This window comes from Oncorhynchus mykiss, chromosome 23 (genome assembly GCF_013265735.2).
Source record: "Oncorhynchus mykiss isolate Arlee chromosome 23, USDA_OmykA_1.1, whole genome shotgun sequence".
NCBI classification, from domain to species: Eukaryota; Metazoa; Chordata; class Actinopteri; order Salmoniformes; family Salmonidae; genus Oncorhynchus; species Oncorhynchus mykiss.
In genome coordinates, this window is record NC_048587.1 from 31,459,147 (window position 1) to 31,482,357 (window position 23,211).

The following is a 23,211-nucleotide window of genomic DNA, read 5'->3' on the forward strand; positions in this document are numbered from 1 at the left end:
CCAGGTCCCCATTGCATCTAGGTCCCCATTGCTGGGGTGGCCAACCCTCGGGCTGAGTGGGCCGTCTATTCCCCACCAGAGTACCCCATCAGAGCCTCCATGTTATGAGCCCCACTGTGCAGTATGCTGGGGCCGATTTCAGAGTGTCAGCTCACTGCTTGATCACATAGTTCTCAGTGAAAAGCCATGAGCTATGTTACAATGTCCATACTAGCATACCACTAAGAATAATGCAACATATTGGTCGTGCATTCTAAGTCGCGTAGTGTGGATATGAGAACAGAGCCCGTGGTATTTTGCCTAATCTGTACCAGATTTGCAGACTACAGGCCCAGTTGTTGTCTACACTCAGTGTTGCTTAGTGAATATGCTAATTTTGTTTGTACAAAAAAAGTTCTGAAATTAAATGTATTCATGATAGTAGTGGAACAGAACTACATTTTAACAACAAGTCTTATGACTAATGTAATGTAACATGTGTTACTAGTTTCCCTCATGAGCTGAGATCTAGCCTTGGCCTGAGACAGTGCACCAGACCATAGGTGTATGGAAGCAGACTGTCTCAGTAGACACATGGACTGCACTGCTAACAGCATGAGGTAGCTTCACAAAGTGGACCAGTGAGCTATGTGCAATTGCCCAACAAATACAATCTCCAGTATATACAGAGACCCACTGGGCACACACTGGTTGAATCAAAGAGGTTTACACGTAATTTCACTAAAATTACGTAAACCAATGTGGAATAGACATTGAATTGACGTCTCTGCCCAGTGGGGAACACACTTTTACTGTGAATCTCTCTGCCAGCCACTTTCTCTCATCAAGACCGAATAGGCCATTATGGCAGTTTTTTGATTCAGCGAGATACAAAAATTGTAAACACACAAGATATGTTTAGAATATATTTTATTAATATGAGCAAAGTCATAGGAAATGGTTTGTGACAGAATACATGTGGGAAATGTAGTACTTTTATATCCCTCAATTCACTGATCATTGGTTGCAAACCATTTATTTAATAGTGTTATATTGTGCAAATGATCAACACGTGGATGATTGTGAAAAGGTGCAGCTGACTTTTTAACACTGTCTTTTGATATAGCCTTTCTTCTAACTGAGAATGTGTGGGCAAAAGCGTGATGAACCAATGCAATAACTATTTTAGGGGCTCAAATACGTGTACTAAATTACTCTAGAAAAAGCCAATTATTCTTAAAGTAGATCATCTATTAAACAATGTTTGTCTGAAATGTATTATCATCTACTGGAAGTTGTTATTTTAATAGAAAAATATCCTCCTCATAATTTCTCTGACACAAATTAAATATTGCTAGGTATAGGATCTTGATAGCTGAAGTTGCCCCTCTGAATTTGGTAGGCTGATGTACTAGTACTACAGTATTGTAAACGGTTCTCCTACAGAGAGAGAGGGGGGGGAGAGAGAGGTTTATCTGGACACTTGAAGGGATGCTTTGAAACGAGGCTTAGATCCCACCCAGTGCAAGAGTAGGCGGGTCAGAGGCGGAGGATAGTATACAGGCGTCATCCCACTCTCGACTCAGACCAGACGCTTCAACTTTTTATATCAATCGCGAGTGAACTGCTACAGCAAGGAAGTATCCTCAGCTGAGCTGAGATATCCACCCCGGAGACAAAAGAGTCGAACGCTTTCCCCCCTCCTTCAAGCAACGTATATTTTGTAGGGGATCTGTTTTTACAAGGCGGAACCACTATTCTTTCGATGTTGACATCGTAGTTTTCTGATTAAAAAGGCATTGGACTCTAAACTTTTGCGTTTAGAGCGTATGTAAGAAGTTCAAAAGCGGATATTCAGATATTTTACCGTTATTAACAACTGTTATGTCGCGCTACTGAAGCTGTTTAGGACATGTCCAGGTGAGTGCAAAATAAACATAAGGAAATAGCATGCTTTGATGTTTTTGATAGCTATAATTTCAGAAGACTAAGAATGAACAATATAACAGAAAATCGCACCGCCGCTCTCCCAACTTTAGACTTCACTACCCAACATAGCCCCATAGGCCGAATTACTCGTTTTTAGATCATTATACTGTCTAGTCTAAATGCATTTATTTTGTAGGCTACCATATCAAATAGGCTATTCATGTGTTTATTTAATGAAACAAAAGTGTTGTATTCGGCTCACGGCGCACGCCGGAGAAAGTTATTTTTTTGATTAAGTCCCTCCGGTGTCTGCACAACGGTTTAGCGTGGGAGAATTATGTTTTAACAGATGTCCGTCGTTCCTGATTATCTGTAGTAGCCTATTATTTCCATAATAGTAACGCTTGAAACACTAGCCTACGCATTTCCACTGGGCACACACTGGTTGGAACAACGTTATTTCCACATAATTTCAATGATATGACAGTGAACCAACGTTGAATTGACGTCTGTGCCTAGTGGGATTGGTATTGAATATAATAAAAAATACCATGTATATATATATGGGGGCTCAAATACGTATATATATATATATATATATATATATATATATATATATATATGCGTTTTTTTCCCACGACTGCCTGGATTTAGCCTATGTTGTGTAGCCCTGTTGGTTCCAAAGCGATGGTGTCTATAATATGCCTATAGGGCCGTTTGGGGGGGATAGGAATGAGAGAAAAGCAGGCACCTGATTGTTTTGTTTCCTTTTGTTTTCCACATTAACCTATCTTCGCTCTTCTCAGTCTATCCAGTAGTTAATGTGCTACCTCTTGAAATTGCACGACAATGGGGCTCCTGTTCTCGGGTGATTCAGTGAAGGCGAGGGGCCGAATTGTGTTTCCAATTTCAAGACAAAGTTAAACGAGAGAGGCTACTGCTGCAACCTGTGGGTGGCGATAATGGACCAGTTGGCCGCTAGCCTATGATTTTGGATGCCGTTTTTTCGCCCGTCAGTCAAAGAGGCATTAATCCAATCAGGTCTTCTTTCAACACATGTTGGTAGAATGTGTGCCGAGTCTGCCGACACTCAAGCAACAAACTGCGTGACTCTATTGTTCGTCGGTGTGACTGCGTTTTCGTTGTCTCTCAAATATGGCATTCGATTTAACTCTGAATTTATTTGATATGAGTAAGTATTTATGATATAATAGACTACTGAAAGTATTATGAAGTATTATAGTATTATAAAGCCGACAGGTAGACTATAGGCCTAATAGAGAAAGAGTGTACGCTGCCTGCGATCCTTCATGCGCTAGAGATCCTCCATGCGTAATTTTGAACCAATTCGAGTATGCAATACATTTTTCCAAGTAACGATCAGATTAATTTCGAAAACATGACTATAACTAGATTTGTCTTGGGGATGCACAATATGCTATTCACAACTTTCATTTCAGATAGAAGAAGTTAACTTGGCTTGGAGATGGGGCTGTGACGCAGTTACTACGGCTCATAACTTCATGCCAACTGTTTCCCCCTGCTAAAAATGCTGGAATCGGCACTTCTGTCCAAACAAATAATGGATATAGGCCTACGTGGAGAGGAAGAAGTAACAGCCGAGTCAACAACTTGACTCGACCCGGCGGGATATTTAGTCATGCGCGCTCTGTTTTATTAGCCTATACATTCTATAAAGTATGACTGTTTAGACTTTGAGTCCACAAGAGCAAATCTCCAGCAAATAATGACATTGCACCGACAAAATAATAAAAACAGCCTAACTCTGATACTTGATCTATCCTACAGACGACAAAATCAGTCCAATGGCTCGACCATCCTAATTGAGAGAGGGAAATACGGAGAATTGAATCCCGGTGGCGGAGCAGCCTCTGGTGCCGAACCGACTGACAACCCCCAGTTCAGCGAAGGGGAGCAGCAGTCACGGGGAGGAATAATGATGCCGAATAGTCTGCTTGGTTTCCAGTCGAGGTCGCCGTTGTTCAGAACACTGTCCAGGTCATCCAGTGGATATTTTTCGTTCGACAGCGATTCTATTCCAAGCTCCCCGCTATTGAAAGATAAATCGACACAGACTCCGAGCCCATCTAGCCAAGTCATGACTCACGCACTGCAGCGCATGTCTCAAGCACAGGAGACCAATCGAGATTATGGTAAGGCACACCCTTGCTTGTGTCGCACAAATAAATGTTGTTACTCACTATCCAGCCCGCGCTGGGCAGCTGCATGGCATGGTGTACATGATAAATCATTGACGCGCAAATAATGATATGTGCCATGCCCCTGTGTCAATCGGAAGGTGCACTTTGTTTTGAACTCTTAACCCACACCAGTTCACGACATTGTCTGTCTATTCCAAGTATTAAGGACCATTGGTTTTGTAGTGTGTTCACTGATATGGGGGGGGGGGGGGGGGGGGGGGGGGGGGATTGGGCGCTTTTACGCAAGGATGCGTCTTGGGTTATTGCATGCTATTGTTCCTTGGACGGTTTGTAATGTCTATTGTCATATTTACTTCAGTATCGTAGTCTTTACCATATCTGCAAGTGTCCAGCCAACAGAATTGCGTGACCATGAGCCAACAGTTGGATTCAACCTCAGCAGGAAGTTTCTAAAGAACAGTATCTGTCCTCTGTTTACTGAGTTGTGTCATAAGCCACCAAGGATCCACCTGGGCTCAGACAGGGTGTGTGTGTGTGCACGTCATAGCAAAACATGCGCGTGCATATCTGTGTTAAAGGCACCTGTGCGTGTGCACACAGATTTACACTCAACCTCAATAACATTCCCTGACAAAGCTAGTGGCCATAGAAGACAAGCTAAAGGAAATACACAGGGACAAACAGGCACAGTGCATAATAGATGTGATTGAGCAGCCTGATTCACTTGTGTCCTTTTATTTGCGCTCAGTGTTGCAAAGGCCACATGTAGCGAGTTTGAGTATAGGCCAGTCAAAATAGACCTCTGTCTTTTGTCAGCAGCAGACAGGGATTCCTCTTCGTTCATTCTCCTTAGGAGCCGGCTGATATAAGGGACAGATAAATCTCTATCTGTAGTGTTTCACCACATCTCTAATCCCAGAGGCTACTCTTAATGGGGTAGAGAACAACAACTGTTCTATCTCTGATCTTGGGAAGTCAGTGAACTGGCCCCAACTCAAATCCAGTTCTTTAGATAGTCTGAATAGTATGTTTGTGGAGATTAACAAATGTTCTCCAGTTTTAGTTCTACCATATGTATGTTATGGCCTGAGGGAGACAGATGCTGTGGAGAAATTACTTTCTGACTATCAGATATGAGTGATCCTAGCGCACATGTAAAACACCACAGCTGTGGTTTTATATCTTCTCGGGGCATAATGCCTTTGGTGACTTAAATGGGATTTTGACAAATTCTTAACAAATATCCTTTATAACTCAGTCATAAGGTTGTCATAATATAACAGAATGCCACATTTCATAATACCAGTCCTACACTTATCTTAGGAAATGTTGTGGTGATGCATGATGCATGTCATGAATTGTCTCTGTGCTGTGTTATTGTTATGTCTCTTTTATGACAGTGATATAAAAACATTATACCAGGCCACTTGCAGTAAAGTAAGTAAAGTGAAGTGGTTCCACATTAACATATGGTTCCACTGATATTACAGGGCCCCTGAGGGATGTGAGAAATATTAGACATATGTTTCATGACACCTGTGAGTCATAGAAAGAGATCAGAACACATTCATATTGACAACTTAACCACACTATAGGAACCACTTGGCATGTCTGCGAAGTGTCAAACTGGCCTTTTCTTAGTAATGCTGTAGCTTGGTCTTTGTTACTAGATTGTGTTCTAATGAGTTCTGACAGCCACTTGCTCTTTGTCCACCAGACGCGTGGCCCAACCTCCTCCACTCCTATAGACCACGGCCACCGCCAACTGCAGGGGACATGTGGCCAGAGACACTGATTGGCCAGGAGCTTCAGCGCATTGGAGATGAGTTTAACGATCACTTCATACATGGGGTGAGTAGGTACACCACACCAGCACTGAGTCTTGTAACCTACTACTGTATATACACATACAGGGTTGGAGGAGCCAAAGATAAGTGATGATGAGGATGATAATGCCCCTTATATCCTGAAGATGCAACATTTTGGGGGTGTTAGCATTTAATTAAAGGACCCTCTTCAGGGAATGGGTAGCTTCAATATCCAGGGGGTAGAAATATGCTACATAGGCACTGCAAAAAAATGATTATATCAGGGACTTGATAATCACAGGTGTCACTGCAGCGCAGGGGAAAGTTAATCTTCCCATTAGATAGTGTCAATAATTTAAGTGTTGTCTCAGAGCTGCTGCCAAAATCATGGCAGCGCTGGTGAACAAAATGCCTCTGCTGCCATGTGTTTTTTTTCTTCTCTTGCTACTTGCACAGTACATTTCTGGAGGTTGCATCACCTTATTTACAAACCATATCAAGGACTGCACTGTATCAAATGGTGCTGATAAGGTGCTCAGCTCAACATTTGCCATTCTAAATTATTTCACGCTTCCATACTTTCTTTGTGTCCTTGACCTAGCATAGACGCATTCTGTGCTGTAATTTCTTATGTGCTGAGGGCTCTCTGTTTTTATAACATTATTTATAATAGATACAGGACAGATCCAATAGCCACATTGCAATTGTGGTGCATAGTGCAGAAGGCAAGATAAAGGCAAATCTGTGCAACTGCTATTGCAACATTGTACAGTAGCTTGTATGTGAGTATGGTGATTAATCAGTCAGCTGTTTATCTACAGTATAATGTCATGTCTTTGTACCTTAAACAAGTTGGTGATTCATATTACCCTGGGTTATCAGTTTCCTGGTTTATTGTGTAACTCGTACACTTGAACACTAATACTCAAGGCTTGTTGTGTTCATTTTTGGAGAAAATATTTTGTTTACACTATGGAGAGTTTTCTCCCATGTTCCATTCTTGTCACTCTCCATCTGAGCAGACTTTAATTGGCTGAAATGAAATACGTTTTTCTTGCCAGCTCATAACACCAGGATTTTCTTGTCGTGGACATTGTGTATCTTTGCATCTGAAGAATGTTATGATGTGTTTTCCTCATCACCATCCCCAAGAGTCACTGCTTGGTACCCATAAAGGCGGACAGTTTGTCTGTATAACCAAAAAGATTAACTGAAGACACATTTCTTTCAAATGAGTGTGTGAGGATTTGCCGTGAGGTAAATGTTGTGTTACTAAAGGCCTCTGAGGAGACGTCTGAGGAGAAATAAATATTTATACACCTTTCAACAAATGAGGCTGTGATTCAGACTTAACACACATTGTAGAACAGAACAGGGCTTGTTTGTGTGTGTGTGGTACTGTATTGGCTAGAGGCTAGTATTGGCTAGTATGTATTTTGAGAACAATGAGCCCAATAAAAAGCAGAACATGTTGTGTTCAATGTTCCGTGTTTTGGTCTCAGGTGTTTGGTTGACATCAGAGTGAGGGATTCTGCAAGACTGTCTCTGTCTAGAATCTAGAGTTGTCTCATATGTGACCGACCGCCTTGATTCGGTCTTATGTAGCAAAATTTGAAATTGTGTTTTTTACTTTGGATAAAAGCAGAGACACAGAGCTACAAATACACTGCATTTGAGGAACAATGGGAACGTAATTCTGCTTTGAAAGTTGATGAACTTGAAACCTCACTTTTAAGAAAATGGTGTTTGAATATTTTGTTATCTACTGGAGAGCTCTTCTTTGTCTACACCCATTCAGCATCATTCACACCCTTTAAGCTTTAGCCCCCACCCAAACTCTGACCATTTTACTCACCCTCGCAGAACTGGTTAGGCTGTTCTCATGTTATGGTTGTTCTCAAGCGTTGGTGACTGTAACTGTGCTGCTGTCAACAAATGAATTACACTTTTTGCAGACGTTTACTGACACCGGCAATATTCAATGGGTTTTTAGCGTTCGGTAATTCATCATCGTTATTCTGTGCTCTGGCACACTCAGACAAGAGTGTAGAATGGCCAGACTGAATTTATGAACGCATCCGACATGGCTACTAGCATAGTGGAGTCTTTTGTTAAGACAGATAGCTAGCTAACTAAACAATGAACCATAATCCCAACTCATGATGTTACTACCCTGCATGAATCTGCAGGTAACTAAGTAACCAGGTTCAATGTTAGCTAGCTAACATTAGGTTATAACTAGCCAATAAAATTATTCTGAGGTATGAATAATAAGATCATACACGTAACGTTAGCTAGCTAGCTAACAGTACACTTTAACTTGAAATGAAAATACTTTGTCAAAATGAGAAATGTGTAATATCTGAAAATGTACCTCGCTAGACTATCTTAACTGTGGTCTGAAATCGGAGTAGATAGCCAGAGTGAATTTACCAGATAACATTAACATCTATCAACAGTTCTTGCAATGACATTCTATTGAAATGTATACTTGCATAGTGGAGTATTTTGTTAAGACATGTAGCTAGCTAGCTTGCTAAACAATGAACCATAATCCCAACTCATGACGTTACTAAACGACATGAATCTGCAGGTAGCTAACCAACCAGGTTCAATGTTAGCTAACAGTACACTTTAACTTGAAATGAAAAATCTTTATGTCAAAACTAGAAATGTGTTATATCTGAAAATGTAGCTAGCTAGACTATCTTACCCGTAGACAAATCAAATCAAATGCTATTTGTCACATACACATGGTTAGCAGATGTTAATGCGAGTGTAGCGAAATGCTTGTGCTTCTAGTTCCGACAATGCAGTAATAACCAAAAAGTAATCTAACTAACAATTCCAAAACTACTGTCTTACACTGTGTATAAGGGGATAAAGAATATGTACATAAGGATATATGAATGAGTGATGGTACAGAGCAGCATAGGCAGGATACAGTAGATGGTATCGAGTACAGTACATACATGAGGTGAGTATGTAAACAAAGTGGCATAGTTAAAGTGGCTAGTGATACATGTATTACATAAGGATGCAGTCGTTGATATAGAGTACAGTATATACGTATGCATATGAGATGAATAATGTAGGGTAAGTAACATTATATAAGGTAGCATTGTTTAAAGTGGCTAGTGATATATTTACATCATTTCCCATCAATTCCCATTATTAAAGTGGCTGGAGTTGAGTCAGTGTCAGTGTGTTGGCAGCAGCCACTCAATGTTAGTGGTGGCTGTTTAACAGTCTGATGGCCTTGAGATAGAAGCTGTTTTTCAGTCTCTCGGTCCCAGCTTTGATGCACCTGTACTGACCTCGCCTTCTGGATGATAGCGGGGTGAACACGCAGTGGCTCGGGTGGTTGATGTCCTTGATGATCTTTATGGCCTTCCTGTAACATCGGGTGGTGTAGGTGTCCTGGAGGGCAGGTAGTTTGCCCCCGGTGATGCGTTGTGCAGACCTCACTACCCTCTGGAGAGCCTTACGGTTGTGGGCGGAGCAGTTGCCGTACCAGGCGGTGATACAGCCCGCCAGGATGCTCTCGATTGTGCATCTGTAGAAGTTTGTGAGTGCTTTTGGTGACAAACCAAATTTCTTCAGCCTCCTGAGGTTGAAGAGGCGCTGCTGCGCCTTCTTCACGATGCTGTCTGTGTGAGTGGACCAATTCAGTTTGTCTGTGATGTGTATGCCGAGGAACTTAAAACTTGCTACCCTCTCCACTACTGTTCCATCGATGTGGGTAGGGGGGTGTTCCCTCTGCTGTTTCCTGAAGTCCACAATCATCTCCTTAGTTTTGTTGACGTTGAGTGTTATGTTATTTTCCTTACACCACACTCCGAGGGCCCTCACCTCCTCCCTGTAGGCCGTCTCGTCGTTGTTGGTAATCAAGCCTACCACTGTTGTGTCGTCCGCAAACTTGATGATTGAGTTGGAGGCGTGCGTGGCCACGCAGTTGTGGGTGAACAGGGAGTACAGGAGAGGGCTCAGAACGCACCCTTGTGGGGCCCCAGTGTTGAGGATCAGCGGGGTGGAGATGTTGTTGCCTACCCTCACCACCTGGGGGCGGCCCGTCAGGAAGTCCAGTACCCAGTTGCACAGGGCGGGGTCGAGACCCAGGGTCTCGAGCTTGATGACGAGCTTGGAGGGTACTATGGTGTTGAATGCCGAGCTGTAGTCGATGAACAGCATTCTCACATAGGTATTCCTCTTGTCCAGATGGGTTAGGGCAGTGTGCAGTGTGGTTGAGATTGCATCGTCTGTGGACCTATTTGGGCGGTAAGCAAATTGGAGTGGGTCTAGGGTGTCGGGTAGGGTGGAGGTGATATGGTCCTTGACTAGTCTCTCAAAGCACTTCATGATGACGGAAGTGAGTGCTACGGGGCGGTAGTCGTTTGGCTCAGTTAACTTAGCTTTCTTGGGAACAGGAACAATGGTGGCCCTCTTGAAGCATGTTGGAACAGCAGACGGGTATAGGGATTGATTGAATATGTCCGTAAACACACCGGCCAGCTGGTCTGCGCATGCTCTGAGGGCGCGGCTGGGGATGCCGTCTGGGCCTGCAGCCTTGCGAGGGTTAACACGTTTAAATGTCTTACTCACCTCGGCTGCAGTGAAGGAGAGTCCGCATGTTTTCGTTGCAGGCCGTGTCAGTGGCACTGTATTGTCCTCAAAGCGGGCAAAAAAGTTATTTAGTCTGCCTGGGAGCAGGACATCCTGGTCCGTGACTGGGCTGGATTTCTTCTTGTAGTCCGTGATTGACTGTAGACCCTGCCACATGCCTCTTGTGTCTGAGCCGTTGAATTGAGATTCTACTTTGTCTCTGTACTGACGCTTAGCTTGTTTGATAGCCTTGCGGAGGGAATAGCTGCACTGTTTGTATTCGGTCATGTTACCAGTCACCTTGCCCTGATTAAAAGCAGTGGTTCGCGCTTTCAGTTTCACGCGAATGCTGCCATCAATCCACAGTTTCTGGTTAGGGAACGTTTTAATCGTTGCTATGGGAACGGCATCTTCAACGCACGTTCTAATGAACTCGCACACCGAATCAGCGTATTCGTCAATATTGTTATCTGACGCAATACGAAACATGTCCCAGTCCACGTGATGGAAGCAGTCTTGGAGTGTGGAGTCAGCTTGGTCGGACCAGCGTTGGACAGACCTCAGCGTGGGAGCCTCTTGTTTTAGTTTCTGTCTGTAGGCAGGGATCAACAAAATGGAGTCGTGGTCAGCTTTTCCGAAAGGAGGGCGGGGCAGGGCCTTATATGCGTCGCGGAAGTTAGAGTAAGAATGATCCAAGGTTTTTCCACCCCTGGTTGCAGAAGGATTTGAGTTCCTGTATGTTTCTTTCATCACACCATGTCTCGTTAGCCATAAAGCATACGCCCCCGCCCCTCTTCTTACCAGAAAGATGTTTGTTTCTGTCGGCGCGATGCGTGGAGAAACCCGCTGGCTGCACCGCCCCCGATAGCGTCTCTCCAGTGAGCCATGTTTCCGTGAAGCAAAGAACGTTACAGTCTCTGATGTCCCTCTGGAATGCTACCCTTGCTCGGATTTCATCAACCTTGTTGTCAAGAGACTGGACATTGGCGAGAAGGATGCTAGGGAGTGGTGCACGATGTGCCCGTCTCCGGAGTCTGACCAGAAGACCGCCTCGTTTCCCTCTTTTTCGGAGTCGTTTTTTTGGGTCGCTGCATGGGATCCATTCCGTTGTCCTGGGTGAAAGGCAGAACACAGGATCCGCGTCGCGAAAAACATATTCTTGGTCGTACTGATGGTGAGTTGACGCTGATCTTATATTCAGTAGTTCTTCTCGACTGTATGTAATGAAACCTAAGATGACCTGGGGTACTAATGTAAGAAATAACACGTAAAAAAACAAAACACTGCATAGTTTCCTAGGAACGCGAAGCGAGGCGGCCATCTCTGTCGGCGCCGGAAGTGGCGGATGTCACGGATGCCATGGTTGCCCTTAGTTTGCAGATGTAATCCGAAGACAGGTCTTTTCTCCATCTCCTTAGCTATCATACTCGAATTCCGCTAATGCAGTTTTACTACGCAATATATTTTTTTAAATGCAGCATTAGACAGGATTACCTAGACATACTGACCAGCTCAAATATACAGAAGCGTGCTATATGGCAGACCAATCCAAATTCATCTCTCGGCATGTCCAGCCCACTCATTATCTCAGCCAATCATGGTTGCTGGCTTTTTCTGTGACTAAACCAACTAAGCTCGTAATTTAACAATGTCTTACATATTTACAGATGGCATACAAGTTTGATATTAAGGCACTTGAAAGTTCACATGTTCGAGAAGGTATTTATGCCCAAAAAACGCATTTTTGATTAAAAACATTTTTTTTACGTTCAAATGGCTCTCCTGTGAAGTAGTGACCCGCGACAGGCCTAGTTTCCTGAAACGGGTGACATATGTCTCCTATCTGTCTCAAATGTCTATTAAATAACTATACTGCCTTCGGAAAGTATTCAAACCCCTTGACTTTTTCCACATTTTGTTAGGTTACAGCCTTATTCTAAAATTGATGAGGGAAAAAAACTATTGAATCAATCTACACACAATACCGCATAAAGACAAAGCAAAAACAGGTTTTTAGAAATTGTAGCAAATTTAGGAAAAATCTAAAACTGAAATATCACATTTACATACAGTGGGGCAAAAAAGTATTTAGTCAGCCACCATTTGTGCACGTTCTCCCACTTAAAAAGATGAGAGAGGCCTGTTATTTTCATCATAGGTACACTTCAACTATGACAGAAAAAATGAGGGAAAAAAATCCAGAAAATCACATTGTAGGATTTTTAATTTATTTATTTGCAAATTATGGTGGAAAATAAGTATTTGGTCAATAACAAAAGTTTATCTCAAAACTGTTATATACCCTTTGTATATACCCAATGATAGAGGTCAAACGTTTTCTGTAAGTCTTCACAAGGTTTTCACACACTGTTGCTGGTATTTTGGCCAATTCCTCCATGCAGATCTCCTCTTGCTGGGCAACACAGACTTTTAACTCCCTCCAAAGATTTTCTATGGGGTTGAGATCTGGAGACTGGCTAGGCCACAGAGCATGATGTTTCCACCCCCATGCTTCACAGTAGGTATGGTGTTCTTTGGATGCAACTCAGCATTCTTTGTCCTCCAAACACGACGAGTTGAGTTTTTACCAAAAAGTTCTAATTTGGTTTCATCTGACCATATGACATTCTCCCAATCTTCTTCTGGATCATCCAAATGCTCTCTAGCAAACTTCAGACTGGCCTGGACATGTACTGGCTTAAGCAGGGGGACACGTCTGGCACTGCAGGATTTGAGTCCCTGGCGGCGTAGTGTGTTACTGATGGTAAGCTTTGTTACTTTGGTCCCAGCTCTCTGCAGGTCATTCACTAGGTCCCCCCGTGTGGTTCTGGGATTTTTGCTCACCGTTCTTGTGATCATTGTGAGACTTGCGTGGAGCCCCAGATCGAGGGAGATTATCATTGGTCTTGTATGTCTTCCATTTCCTAATAATTGCTCCCACAGTTGATTTCTTCAAACCAAGCTGCTTACCTATTGCAGATTCAGTCTTCCCAGCCTGGTGCAGGTCTACAATTTTGTTTCTGGTGTCCTTTGACAGCTCTTTGGTCTTGGCCATAGTGGAGTTTGGAGTGTGACTGTTTGAGGTTGTGGACAGATATTTTATACTGATATCAAGTTCAAACCGGTGCCATTAATACAGGTAACGAGTGGAGGACAGAGCAGCCTCTTAAAGAAGAAGTTACAGGTCTGTGAGATCCAGAAATCTTGCTTGCTTGTAGGTGACCAAATACTTATTTTCCACCACAATTTGCAAATAAATTCATTAAAAATCCTACAATGTGATTTTCAGGATTTTTTTTCTCATTTTGTCTGTCATAGTTGAAGTGTGCCTATGATGAAAATTACAGGCCTCTCTCATCTTTTTAAGTGGGAGAACTTGCACAATTGGTGGCTGACTAAATACTTTTTTGCCCCACTGTAAGTATTCAGACCCTTTACTCAGTACTTTTTTGAAGCACCTTTGGCATCGATTTCAGCCTCGAGTCTTCTTGGGTATGACTCGACAAGCTTGGCACACCTTTATTTGGGGAGTTTTCTCCCATTGTTCTCTGCAGATCCTCTCAAGCTCTGTCAGGTTGGATGGGGAGCGTTGCTGCACAACTATTTTAAGGTCTTCATAGATCTTCGATCGGGTTCAGGTCTGGGCTCTGGCTGGGCCACTCGTGGACATTCAAAGACTTGTCCCGAAGCCACTCCTGCATTGCCTTGGCTGTGTGCTTAGGGTTGTTGTCCTGTTGGAAGGTGAATCTTCGCCCCAGTCTGAGGTCCTGAGCGCTCTGGAGTAGGTTGTCATAAAGATCTCTCTGTACTTTGCTCCATTCATCTTTTCCTCCACCCTGACTAGTCTCCCAGTACCTGCCTCTGAAAAACATCCCCACAGCATGATGCTGCCACCACCATGTTTCTCCGTAGGGATGGTGCCAGTTATATCTTTGTTTCCCCAGACCGGAGAATCTTGTTTCCCATGGTCTGAGAGTCTTTAGGTGCCTTTTGGCCACTCGACCATTAAGGCCTGAATGGTGGAGTGCTGCAGAGATGGTTGTCCTTCTGGAAGGTTCTCCCATGTCCATAGAGGAACTCTAGAGCTCTGTCAGAGTGACCATTGAGTTCTTGGCCACCTCCCTGACCAAGGCCCTTCTCCCCTGATTGCTCAGTTTGGCCGGGTGGCCAGCTCTAGAAAGAGTCTTAGTGGTTCCAAACTTCTTCAATTTAAGATTGATGGAGGCCACTGCGTTCTTGGTGACCTTCAATGCTGCAGAATCTTTTTGGTACCCTTCCCCAGATCTGTGCCTTGACACAATCCTGTCACGGAGCTCTACGGACAATTCATTCGACCTCATGGCTTGGTTTTTTGCTCTGACATGCACTGTCAACTGTGGGACCTCATATAGACGGGTGTGTGCCTTTCCAAATCATGTCCAATCAATTGAATTTACCACAGGTGGACTCTAATCAAGTTGTATAAACATTTCAAGGATGATCAATGGAAACAGGATGCACCTGACCTCAATTTAGGGTCTGAATACTTATGTAAATAAGCTTGGCACTAAAAACCTGTTTTCTAAAAACCTGTTTTCACTTTGTTGTTATGGGGTATTGTGTGTAGATTGCTGAGGATTTGTATTTATTTAATCCATTTTGGAATACGGCTGTAACGTAACAAAATATGGAAAAGTCAAGGGGTCTGAATATTTTCCAAAGGCACCCTATATACAGGTTGTGTGTTACTGACAAATTCAGGTGTTTCATCTGGCTTTATGTATACGTTTTCAACTGCCAATAACTGTCATAATGCTTGTATCTGGATCAGAGGTAGTTTCTCCTGGCTAGTAAGTTATTTCCTTGTAAACAAAGCGTTTGTGTGTTTTCAGGTGTCACCTAAGGTGAATTTAAAAAACTTCTGTCATTTGTCAGACTTCCCAGTTCTCACTTCGGATTGTCTCTATGGCCTCTGGCCACCCACGCAACTGACCAGTGACCTACATTATTCTCGGGATGACCTGATTTTGTTTTGCTATTACACACACACACACACAGACACACACACACCCCTCCTTCTCTGCCTAATAGCCATTATGGAAAATACTCTGGCTGTCTGAGTGCGCAATCAAGATCAAGTTTTCGGGTTAGAGAGCTCAGAGGAGGAAGGGTCAGGTTATAGTGACTGGGCAGATGGTTAGTGAGTGAGTGGTTGTGCTGCAGCATGGCAGGGCTACGTGACTGCTCAGCTTCATTATTCCTACCCTGTGGTTAAGGCTCTCAGAGAGCCCACTGTGGTCTCTAATTATCCACAGGTCCGCCTTTACAGGCCTCATTCAGCCAGCGCCATGGAGACCCACTCAGTCCAGCCTGGCCCTCCGGACCTGCTCTTTGACCGGCTCTTTCTCCCAGTGTGAGTTTGAACCCAGGGCTCTAGCGGTTGTCATGCTTTGTGAGAGGCACTGGAAAGAACTTTTAAGTGGAGTTGGTCCACTGTTAAGTCTTTGGGTGTGTTGTGGGTTTGGGTGTCTCCATACTCTCTTCATCTGGTTCTGGTGTTGCTTGCGTGTGTGTTTAGTGGTGGCAATGCTGTGAAGTTAACTTTGCATGTGAAGGTGCTCTGTCCTGTGGACTGAAAAAGGAGGCTTTTAATTCAGGGCACTCCTCTGATACTCTGAGCGTTTAACTGAACCTTCCCAGACTGGCAGATGTGCAGGGTTTTCATTTTTGGGACTATTCCATTGGTTCCATTGCACCAGGCCTGCTCAATAAAGTACAGCTAAAGTATTTGAAAGAAATCCAAGTACTATTTGAGCCCAGGTCTGGTGAGACGTCTCTCCAGTGGTAGATATGGCAGATAGTAGCGTGAAGCAAAAAGGACAAGCACCCTGCTAATGCAAAGCAGGTGTCTGGCCACAGAAACATGTTGTATTCTAAGAGAACTAATGTCTGCATTTTGCCACTCAAATTATCTGAGCAATTTACATGGCAGCTGACTTCTTTGTTGAGTTTCTATTCTGTTTTTAAATGGGTTTTTTTTTTTTAAAGTGATTTCCCTCAGAAAGTGGTGACACCCCATCTTATATGTGATGCAAGGTTATTTTGGCTTAGGACCTGCAGTCTTTCTCTTATAGAAAGAGGGAGAGAGAAGTTTGTCTGTTTGGAAACTATTTTAAGCAGCTGTGTAATACCTTGTTTTGATCAAATAAAAGCACAAGCTGAGTAGCATTGAGTGTTTCAGTGACAACGTTGTTTTTCCTCAGGCAGACATCTGTGAACGTATTAGCGAGTCACTTTAATTTCATGTTGTCTCTTCCAAATTCTGTCTGCTCTCCCAATTTGGTCGAATTGTTTTTCAGTGTTCTTCTGGTCTTGTAAGTAATGGCTTCTTTGTTTTGCTTGCATGTGGTGCTGCACTCTGCGTTCTCTCACCCCAGATCAATTATCAGAGGGAGAGATTAGTCAGTCTGTGTGTGATGCCGGCATGCCACAACACATTTTGGGCACAGAAACAACTGAATACTCAGACCCTGATCCATCATACTTGAGACATGGTTTAAGTGTTAATGGTTTGCAACATTGTACCAATTTGCTGGTTATCGGTGTAAAACGTTCAGTGTGTGTATTTAGTGAATTTGGGTATTAACATTATTCTTAAAGGGAAATAGAAATTGATCTAACTTTTAAGGGGGAAAAAACATGAATCTTAAAGGGAAAGATAAATGTTTTAAAGGAAACTAACAAGTACAATACACACTAACTCCGTTTAAGCTATGTGTGATATAGCTGAAAGTCTTTGAAAGTAATATTGGAATATGTTTTCTACTGTACGCTCCCCCCAGCTAATAACATACTATTAAAGGGATCATTCACCTGTTGATTTGCCTTATGCCTCCCTCTCATGTTGCATGCATCGGGGTGTGAAGTGGCATGTGATTACATACTGTGTGTACTGTACTATATAATGCCATGCAAAATGCAACATGTAGTCATGATACTATAATACACACCAGAGAGGTTTTACCCTCAGCCTCAATGGCCAAATCTCAGGATACAAGTCTGTGTTTACACTGTTGAAACCACTGCCTGGAATGGCAGCATGTGTTTCATTTGTAGAGCTTACAGCAAGTATAGAAGTCATTCCTCTTTCCATCTCATTCTTTAAAATCTCTTTACCATAGGAACATACAGTATTTGTTTCACACATTGTTAAATAGTCCTAAACTTCGAATGAGGATATGTTCTAATCAAACAACCTTTCAACAGCTTGTTTTAAGTTTTTGTTAAGTCTTTCGGAACCATAATTTACATCTAGCCAAACCTTCGATCTGTCAATTCTCTAATGAACTCATCATGTTTGGCCTGAAGGAGAATGGGGTCTTACAAGGTTGCCAGTCCTGCTCTAAGTCTATCTCACAGAGGAGTTAATGCACCTCAATTTAAGTTCACTTCCTCATCACCTGTTTCCTCAGACACTATTCACAGTCACTCCAGGTTTCTGTGGTTCTTGGCACAACTCATTTAGTGTAAAACCAAGCATTGATATTCCTCTTGCATTTGTTCCTAAAATCCTTTTGTTGAGAGCAGAATACCTGAGGCACAGGGCTGGTTTACAATGTCTGCATGGTATGGTTACCTGCCAAGCTGCTCTGAATCCACACACCTGCAGTGATTCACTAATGGAGCAATGCCCAAGTCATACTTCAGCACAGTTCCTGTAAGAAACAGTTGTTTTTTTTCACCTCGAGGGACTAAGGGAAAAGTATAACTCAGACTTGGTGTTTTCTCTTCATTTTATACTTGTAAAATGAATCACGCTTCCTCCGTCCCCTCTGCCAAAGGGCCACAGGGGAAATGCTCAGCGCTTATCGCAAAAGCCCTGCCAAACTAGTGGCCTCAGGCCAAAGTGCTGGCCTGGCCAAGACAGCCACCTGTTTTCACCTCCACTATGCCAAGTCTGCAGAGGTAATTGTCTGTGAGGGGAGTAGTCCATCCATCCCTCATTATTAGGATACCATGACCTGGCCATGTCCAAGTGCACCACTGAAGACCAAATAGAATGTCTCAATCTCTTCCCTAATCTCTCCATTCACCTCACAGTAAAAATGTCCCTATTTGTGTTTAGTTCATGAAGTGCTGTTTCCATTGGAGCTGAAGTAGCTGCCCTAATAGAATGGCCTTTATGACACTGCTGCTGCATTGTATTGCTCATTAAGAGATATCACTCATGTCGTAAACCTGGTATGTTAGGGTTCTCTTCAGCCCAAGGCTGTAGGACTAGTGTGGTCGTTTGCAGGGCCTCTGACCAACATAGCAGTGTTGACACAAAGATCAGAAGAGCAGAACATTAACCCTCAATTGAGAGGGTAAATACAGTTAAAGTGGTTGCTCATTTAAATAAAATCACATTTTATTTGTCACATGCTTGGTAAACAACAGGTGTAGACTAACAGTGGAATACTTACTTATGGGCCCTTCACAACAATGCTGAGAGAAAAATATACAAATAATTGAAAGATAATAATATGAGGAATAAATGCACAATGAGTAATGATAACTTGGCTATAGACATGGGGTAACAGTACCGAGTCGATGTGCAGGGGTACGAGTTAATTGAGGTAGATATGTACATATAGATAGGGGTAAAGTGACTAGGCAACAGGATAGATAATAAGCAGTGGCAGTAGCATACGCGATGAGTCAAAAGAGTTAGTGCTAAAAGGGTCAATGCAGAAAGTCTGTGTAGCTATTTGGTTAATTAGCAGTTTTATGGCATGGGGGTTGAAGCTGTTCAGGGTCCTGTTGGTTCCACACTTTAATGCTTAATTGTGCTTCTTTAATTCAATGCTGTGTACACATCATTACCAAACTCATTCGTATACAAACACTTCATGGTACTGTATCACAGGAGCACAAACACATCATGGTACTGTATCACAGGAGCACAAACACATCATGGTACTGTATCACAGGAGCACAAACACATCATGGTACTGTATCACAGGAGCACAAACACATCATGGTACTGTATCACAGGAGCACAAACACATGTAAGAACAGTATATGTATTTGTCTGGGCCTCTTGTCTGAGTGTGAAGTGAACCCACTGGTCCTAACACCTGGAGAGGGACCAAGGGTTTGGATTGAATTGGACCAGGATGTCAGGAACAAGTTGTGTTGGCCTGATTCCTGTGTTTGTAGGGCTGCATGTGTGTGATGACGAGAATTTACCCCTCATGAAAGGACTGGCACACTGACCACAGTTGAATTCAGCCATGTCCATAGCCATTATTGTCAGCAAACCTCTGGTGTCTGCGTTCCACACACAGCACGGGTCATTATGGTTGTCAGGTGAATGGCACTATTACGCTATGTGTTATGGCAATATGTTGAATGCTTTATCCTGTATGTTTGTGTATATGTTTAGTGGTTATGTATACAGGGGTATGTGTATGTAACAGGGCTCTTTTCGCTGTGTCCTCCACAGCGCCCTGCTGGCAGAAACGGTCAAGTTGCCCAGGCAAACCTGCAGGAGATGCACCAAGAGCCCGCCTTCCTACTGTGGATGGGGCTCCTGATTGGACGACTATTACAGATCATCTTGCAGAGAAGATGATGGGTAGACAGAAGCCTCAATCCCATTCCTGCAGCACCCAGCAGTCACATACTGTAGCACCTGGGAGAATTCTGTCAAAAGACCCTGTACATATGTGATTATATAAAATGCTACATTTTCAGAATGGATCCTCCTGCATATGTGGACCTATACAAATGTGTCTTGATAGTTTTTAACCTTGAATTGGCTCAAGATTCCCTGATCCAGGATAAGTTGGAATAGGGAATTTGTACAGCTTTGGAGAATACTTTCTTTGGGAATTCTACAACAACTGGAATTTTGCAGGAAACTGCTCAGATTTGGAAAGCTGAGCCTAATCAAACCACCAAAGATGGAGTGTCCTGTTGCAGAGCACTCACAGGGATAATGCCATGTGGATAATGCTTTGTGGAGGTTACATGTGCCTTGTACAGTTTCTCGCTTTTTTACTAAGCTGTTTTATTTTTCTTGCAGCTATTTCTTTTTCACCTCTGTATTTCATTTGTTTGTGAGTTTGCCCATGGTCAGATGTGTCGAGTCTGCGCGGTGCCTGTTCCTCCGGGTTCTCATGGCTTCTCACGGTTTCCTTTCCTCATCCAAACATCATCTGCAATTCTAATTTGATGCAACCAGTTCCACGGCCGCTTCCATTGACCCAGACATTTAAATCTTAATATTAAATAGGAAATTATTTGTAAGCACCATTTTTTAAATGTATTTTCTTTCCAAACATATTCAGTACAATAGCAAGGATGTTAGTAGTAATTGTAAGAACAACAACAGCTAAAAACATTGATAGCAAATACAATGCCTAAAATAATCATATTTAATTAAATTAAAGTACATGAATTAGGGCAAATAATGTAAGTTCTTGAAACAACTTATTTTACTGTTGTCTCACTTGTTTAACCCTGCCCCTTTTCAGATGTCAAACATAATTGCTGTTATCATTTAGCATTTAGCTTGGACAGGCTGTTGTCGGGGCTTTCATAGCCCAGCTGACACTCATGTTGGCCCGGCCAAGTCCTTCACAGCGCTGCCAGGTCATTAAATGCTCATAGAAGCTTTGCTGGAAGAGAACCAAACTCTGAGCACCAGGGGAGCAGGGCTTTGTCAATGGAGAGCCATGAGCTAACATTAGCCAGAGGAACAGGCAGAGAGAGCCAATGGGTTCAATACAGGTTTTAATGGATGGGATGACTTGCAGTGGTTGAGAACTGAGATCGATAGACAGGGATAAAAACCACCCAACAACCTGGAAGGATCTATATCCAAATTCTTGAAAATGTGTTGTATTTCTGATCTGTGGTAGTATGAATGGGTTTTTTAAGGCCCAGTGCAGTCAAAATCCTGTTTTTCCTGTGTTTTGATGAAACTATCCCTTTAAAAGTGTGAAAGAATTTGAGGCAGTATAAGTTAATATATACCAATAACAAAGAGTTCCAACCTCTTTGCCAATAACAGTTAGTTTTCAGATTACATACTCAGACCACTCCAACAGTCCTAACAAAATTATTGCTAGAGAAATAGTTTTTGCTAAAAGGCTATTTTTGTTTCCTTTTTACAGTTTTAATGGAAAACTATTACAGTAAGGCACTTGCTTAATTGTTACCCAGAAATTATTTGATATTGAGATAAAAACAGATGCATTGGGCCTTTAAGGAAAAACAAAAATTGAAGTAGGATTACTTTGAATGTTACATGTTACCACATTGTGCACCATGGGTTGGTTGGAAATGTTATGTGTCCTCTTGTGTGAGCCAAAGATGGATTACACTGTAATTTTGCTGGTTAGATCTTATTGTATAGTACAGTATAGGCGTGGTTCAGTCCAACTGCCTTGGCCACCCTTTTGATTCCATTGCCTCATATTTGTCAGTCTGACAGTATTTGATTTGAAAATTCATTTCACACCCACAGTTCAATAAATGTTATCCATGGAATTAAATGTTAACGGTATAAAATGTGCTGATAAAAGCCTATCTTTAACATAACATAGCACTTACAGCTCATTAGAGGTTTTAATTGCCAAACATCTGCCTTTTAGAATTTTTTATTTAAAAAAAACAAAAAAAATTGCCAATCATGTAGACAAAATGTAAGGTATTAGTTGATGAAATTATCTGCAAACCAAATTTTTATTGAGAAGCGTATCATTCCGTCATGTTCTTCTTTGTACCAAAATTGTACTGCTCGGCCATGTATTTTATATATTGTATTGTCTTTTCTTTTTTGGTGTTGTCAAATGAAACCAAAGACCTCATTTCAAAGTTGTGTATCTCAGAAGGGTGTAGTCGAGTCTAGTGGCTTTCCAAGAGAACAACTGAAAGCTGAATTTTCACCTTCTGAAACTGATATGGAAACTTCTCAGACAGTCAGCCAATGGTTCCATGTACTCTAGATATCAATCCATTGAGTGACAGCATAGTCCATACTGTCCATACTTCTTAATGGGTAGAGACCAGACCATAGATAGAAATAGCATTTTTCCCAGACACATACAATAACTTAATTTTGATCCGCAACATTCCCAAGTTGTCCTTAGCAAGAGCCATGAATTTCAACCAGTGTCATCTTGGTGGAGGAAGTGCAGGTGTGTCCCTCTTGCACTATGATTACTGTCCCAGAATTCTGTCTGTTCAGGACCCTTTTTGCACTGAGCGCAGACTGACATAAACTGATTTATCTGACTCACAGGACCCAGTACATTTGTAGCAAAATGTAAATTTCTTTCAGTTTTTTTTGCACTGAAATGTTTTAAGGTTGTGATTTAAATTGTGCATAATGCTGTGCCTGTATAAAGCTTTTTTTCATCTTTTTAAAAATGTGTTTCTGGAATCTTCTTTCATTGTTGATTAAACCACATTCTTTTTAATGATAAGTTAGTAAGCCCCTGTCATTGTTCTATAACTAGAACCACTCATATTGCAGTCATAATGGAATTAATCACAGGCAGTTCATAGAAAGTTTGACCAAAGAAAAATGTGTGGCGAAATATCTTTAGTGCAAACTTTCATTAACATGTCTTTATTTATGTAAGTGTCATACAGTAAGTACATTCTCAAAAATGACTTTTTGGGTTCAAGTGAAAATTGAAAAGACCATTTGTGTATCTGTGCAAAAGAGGACTCTCTTC

At 42.3% G+C, this 23,211-nt stretch overlaps 1 protein-coding gene across 1 annotated transcript; it reads left to right on the forward strand.

Annotated features, from left to right (window-relative positions):
- The first annotated feature begins 1,522 nt into the window (after window positions 1-1,522).
- On the forward strand, window positions 1,523-22,900 carry LOC110502579 (bcl-2-like protein 11). Its single transcript, XM_036960171.1, has 4 exons — window positions 1,523-1,899; window positions 3,718-4,082; window positions 5,809-5,942; window positions 19,968-22,900. The coding sequence occupies exons 1-4, from the start codon at window positions 1,892-1,894 to the stop codon at window positions 20,094-20,096; spliced, it is 636 nt and encodes a 211-aa protein (XP_036816066.1). The 5' UTR covers window positions 1,523-1,891; the 3' UTR covers window positions 20,097-22,900.
- The last annotated feature ends 311 nt before the right edge of the window (window positions 22,901-23,211 follow it).

What these genes read in the sequence shown, in the direction of transcription:
- LOC110502579 (XM_036960171.1), top strand. An exon ending in GGAGACCAATCGAGATTATG is followed by an intron (nt 4,083 to 5,808) that starts GTAAGGCACACC and finishes TTTGTCCACCAG; the next exon opens with ACGCGTGGCCCAACCTCCTC. An exon ending in ACGATCACTTCATACATGGG is followed by an intron (nt 5,943 to 19,967) that starts GTGAGTAGGTAC and finishes TGTCCTCCACAG; the next exon opens with CGCCCTGCTGGCAGAAACGG.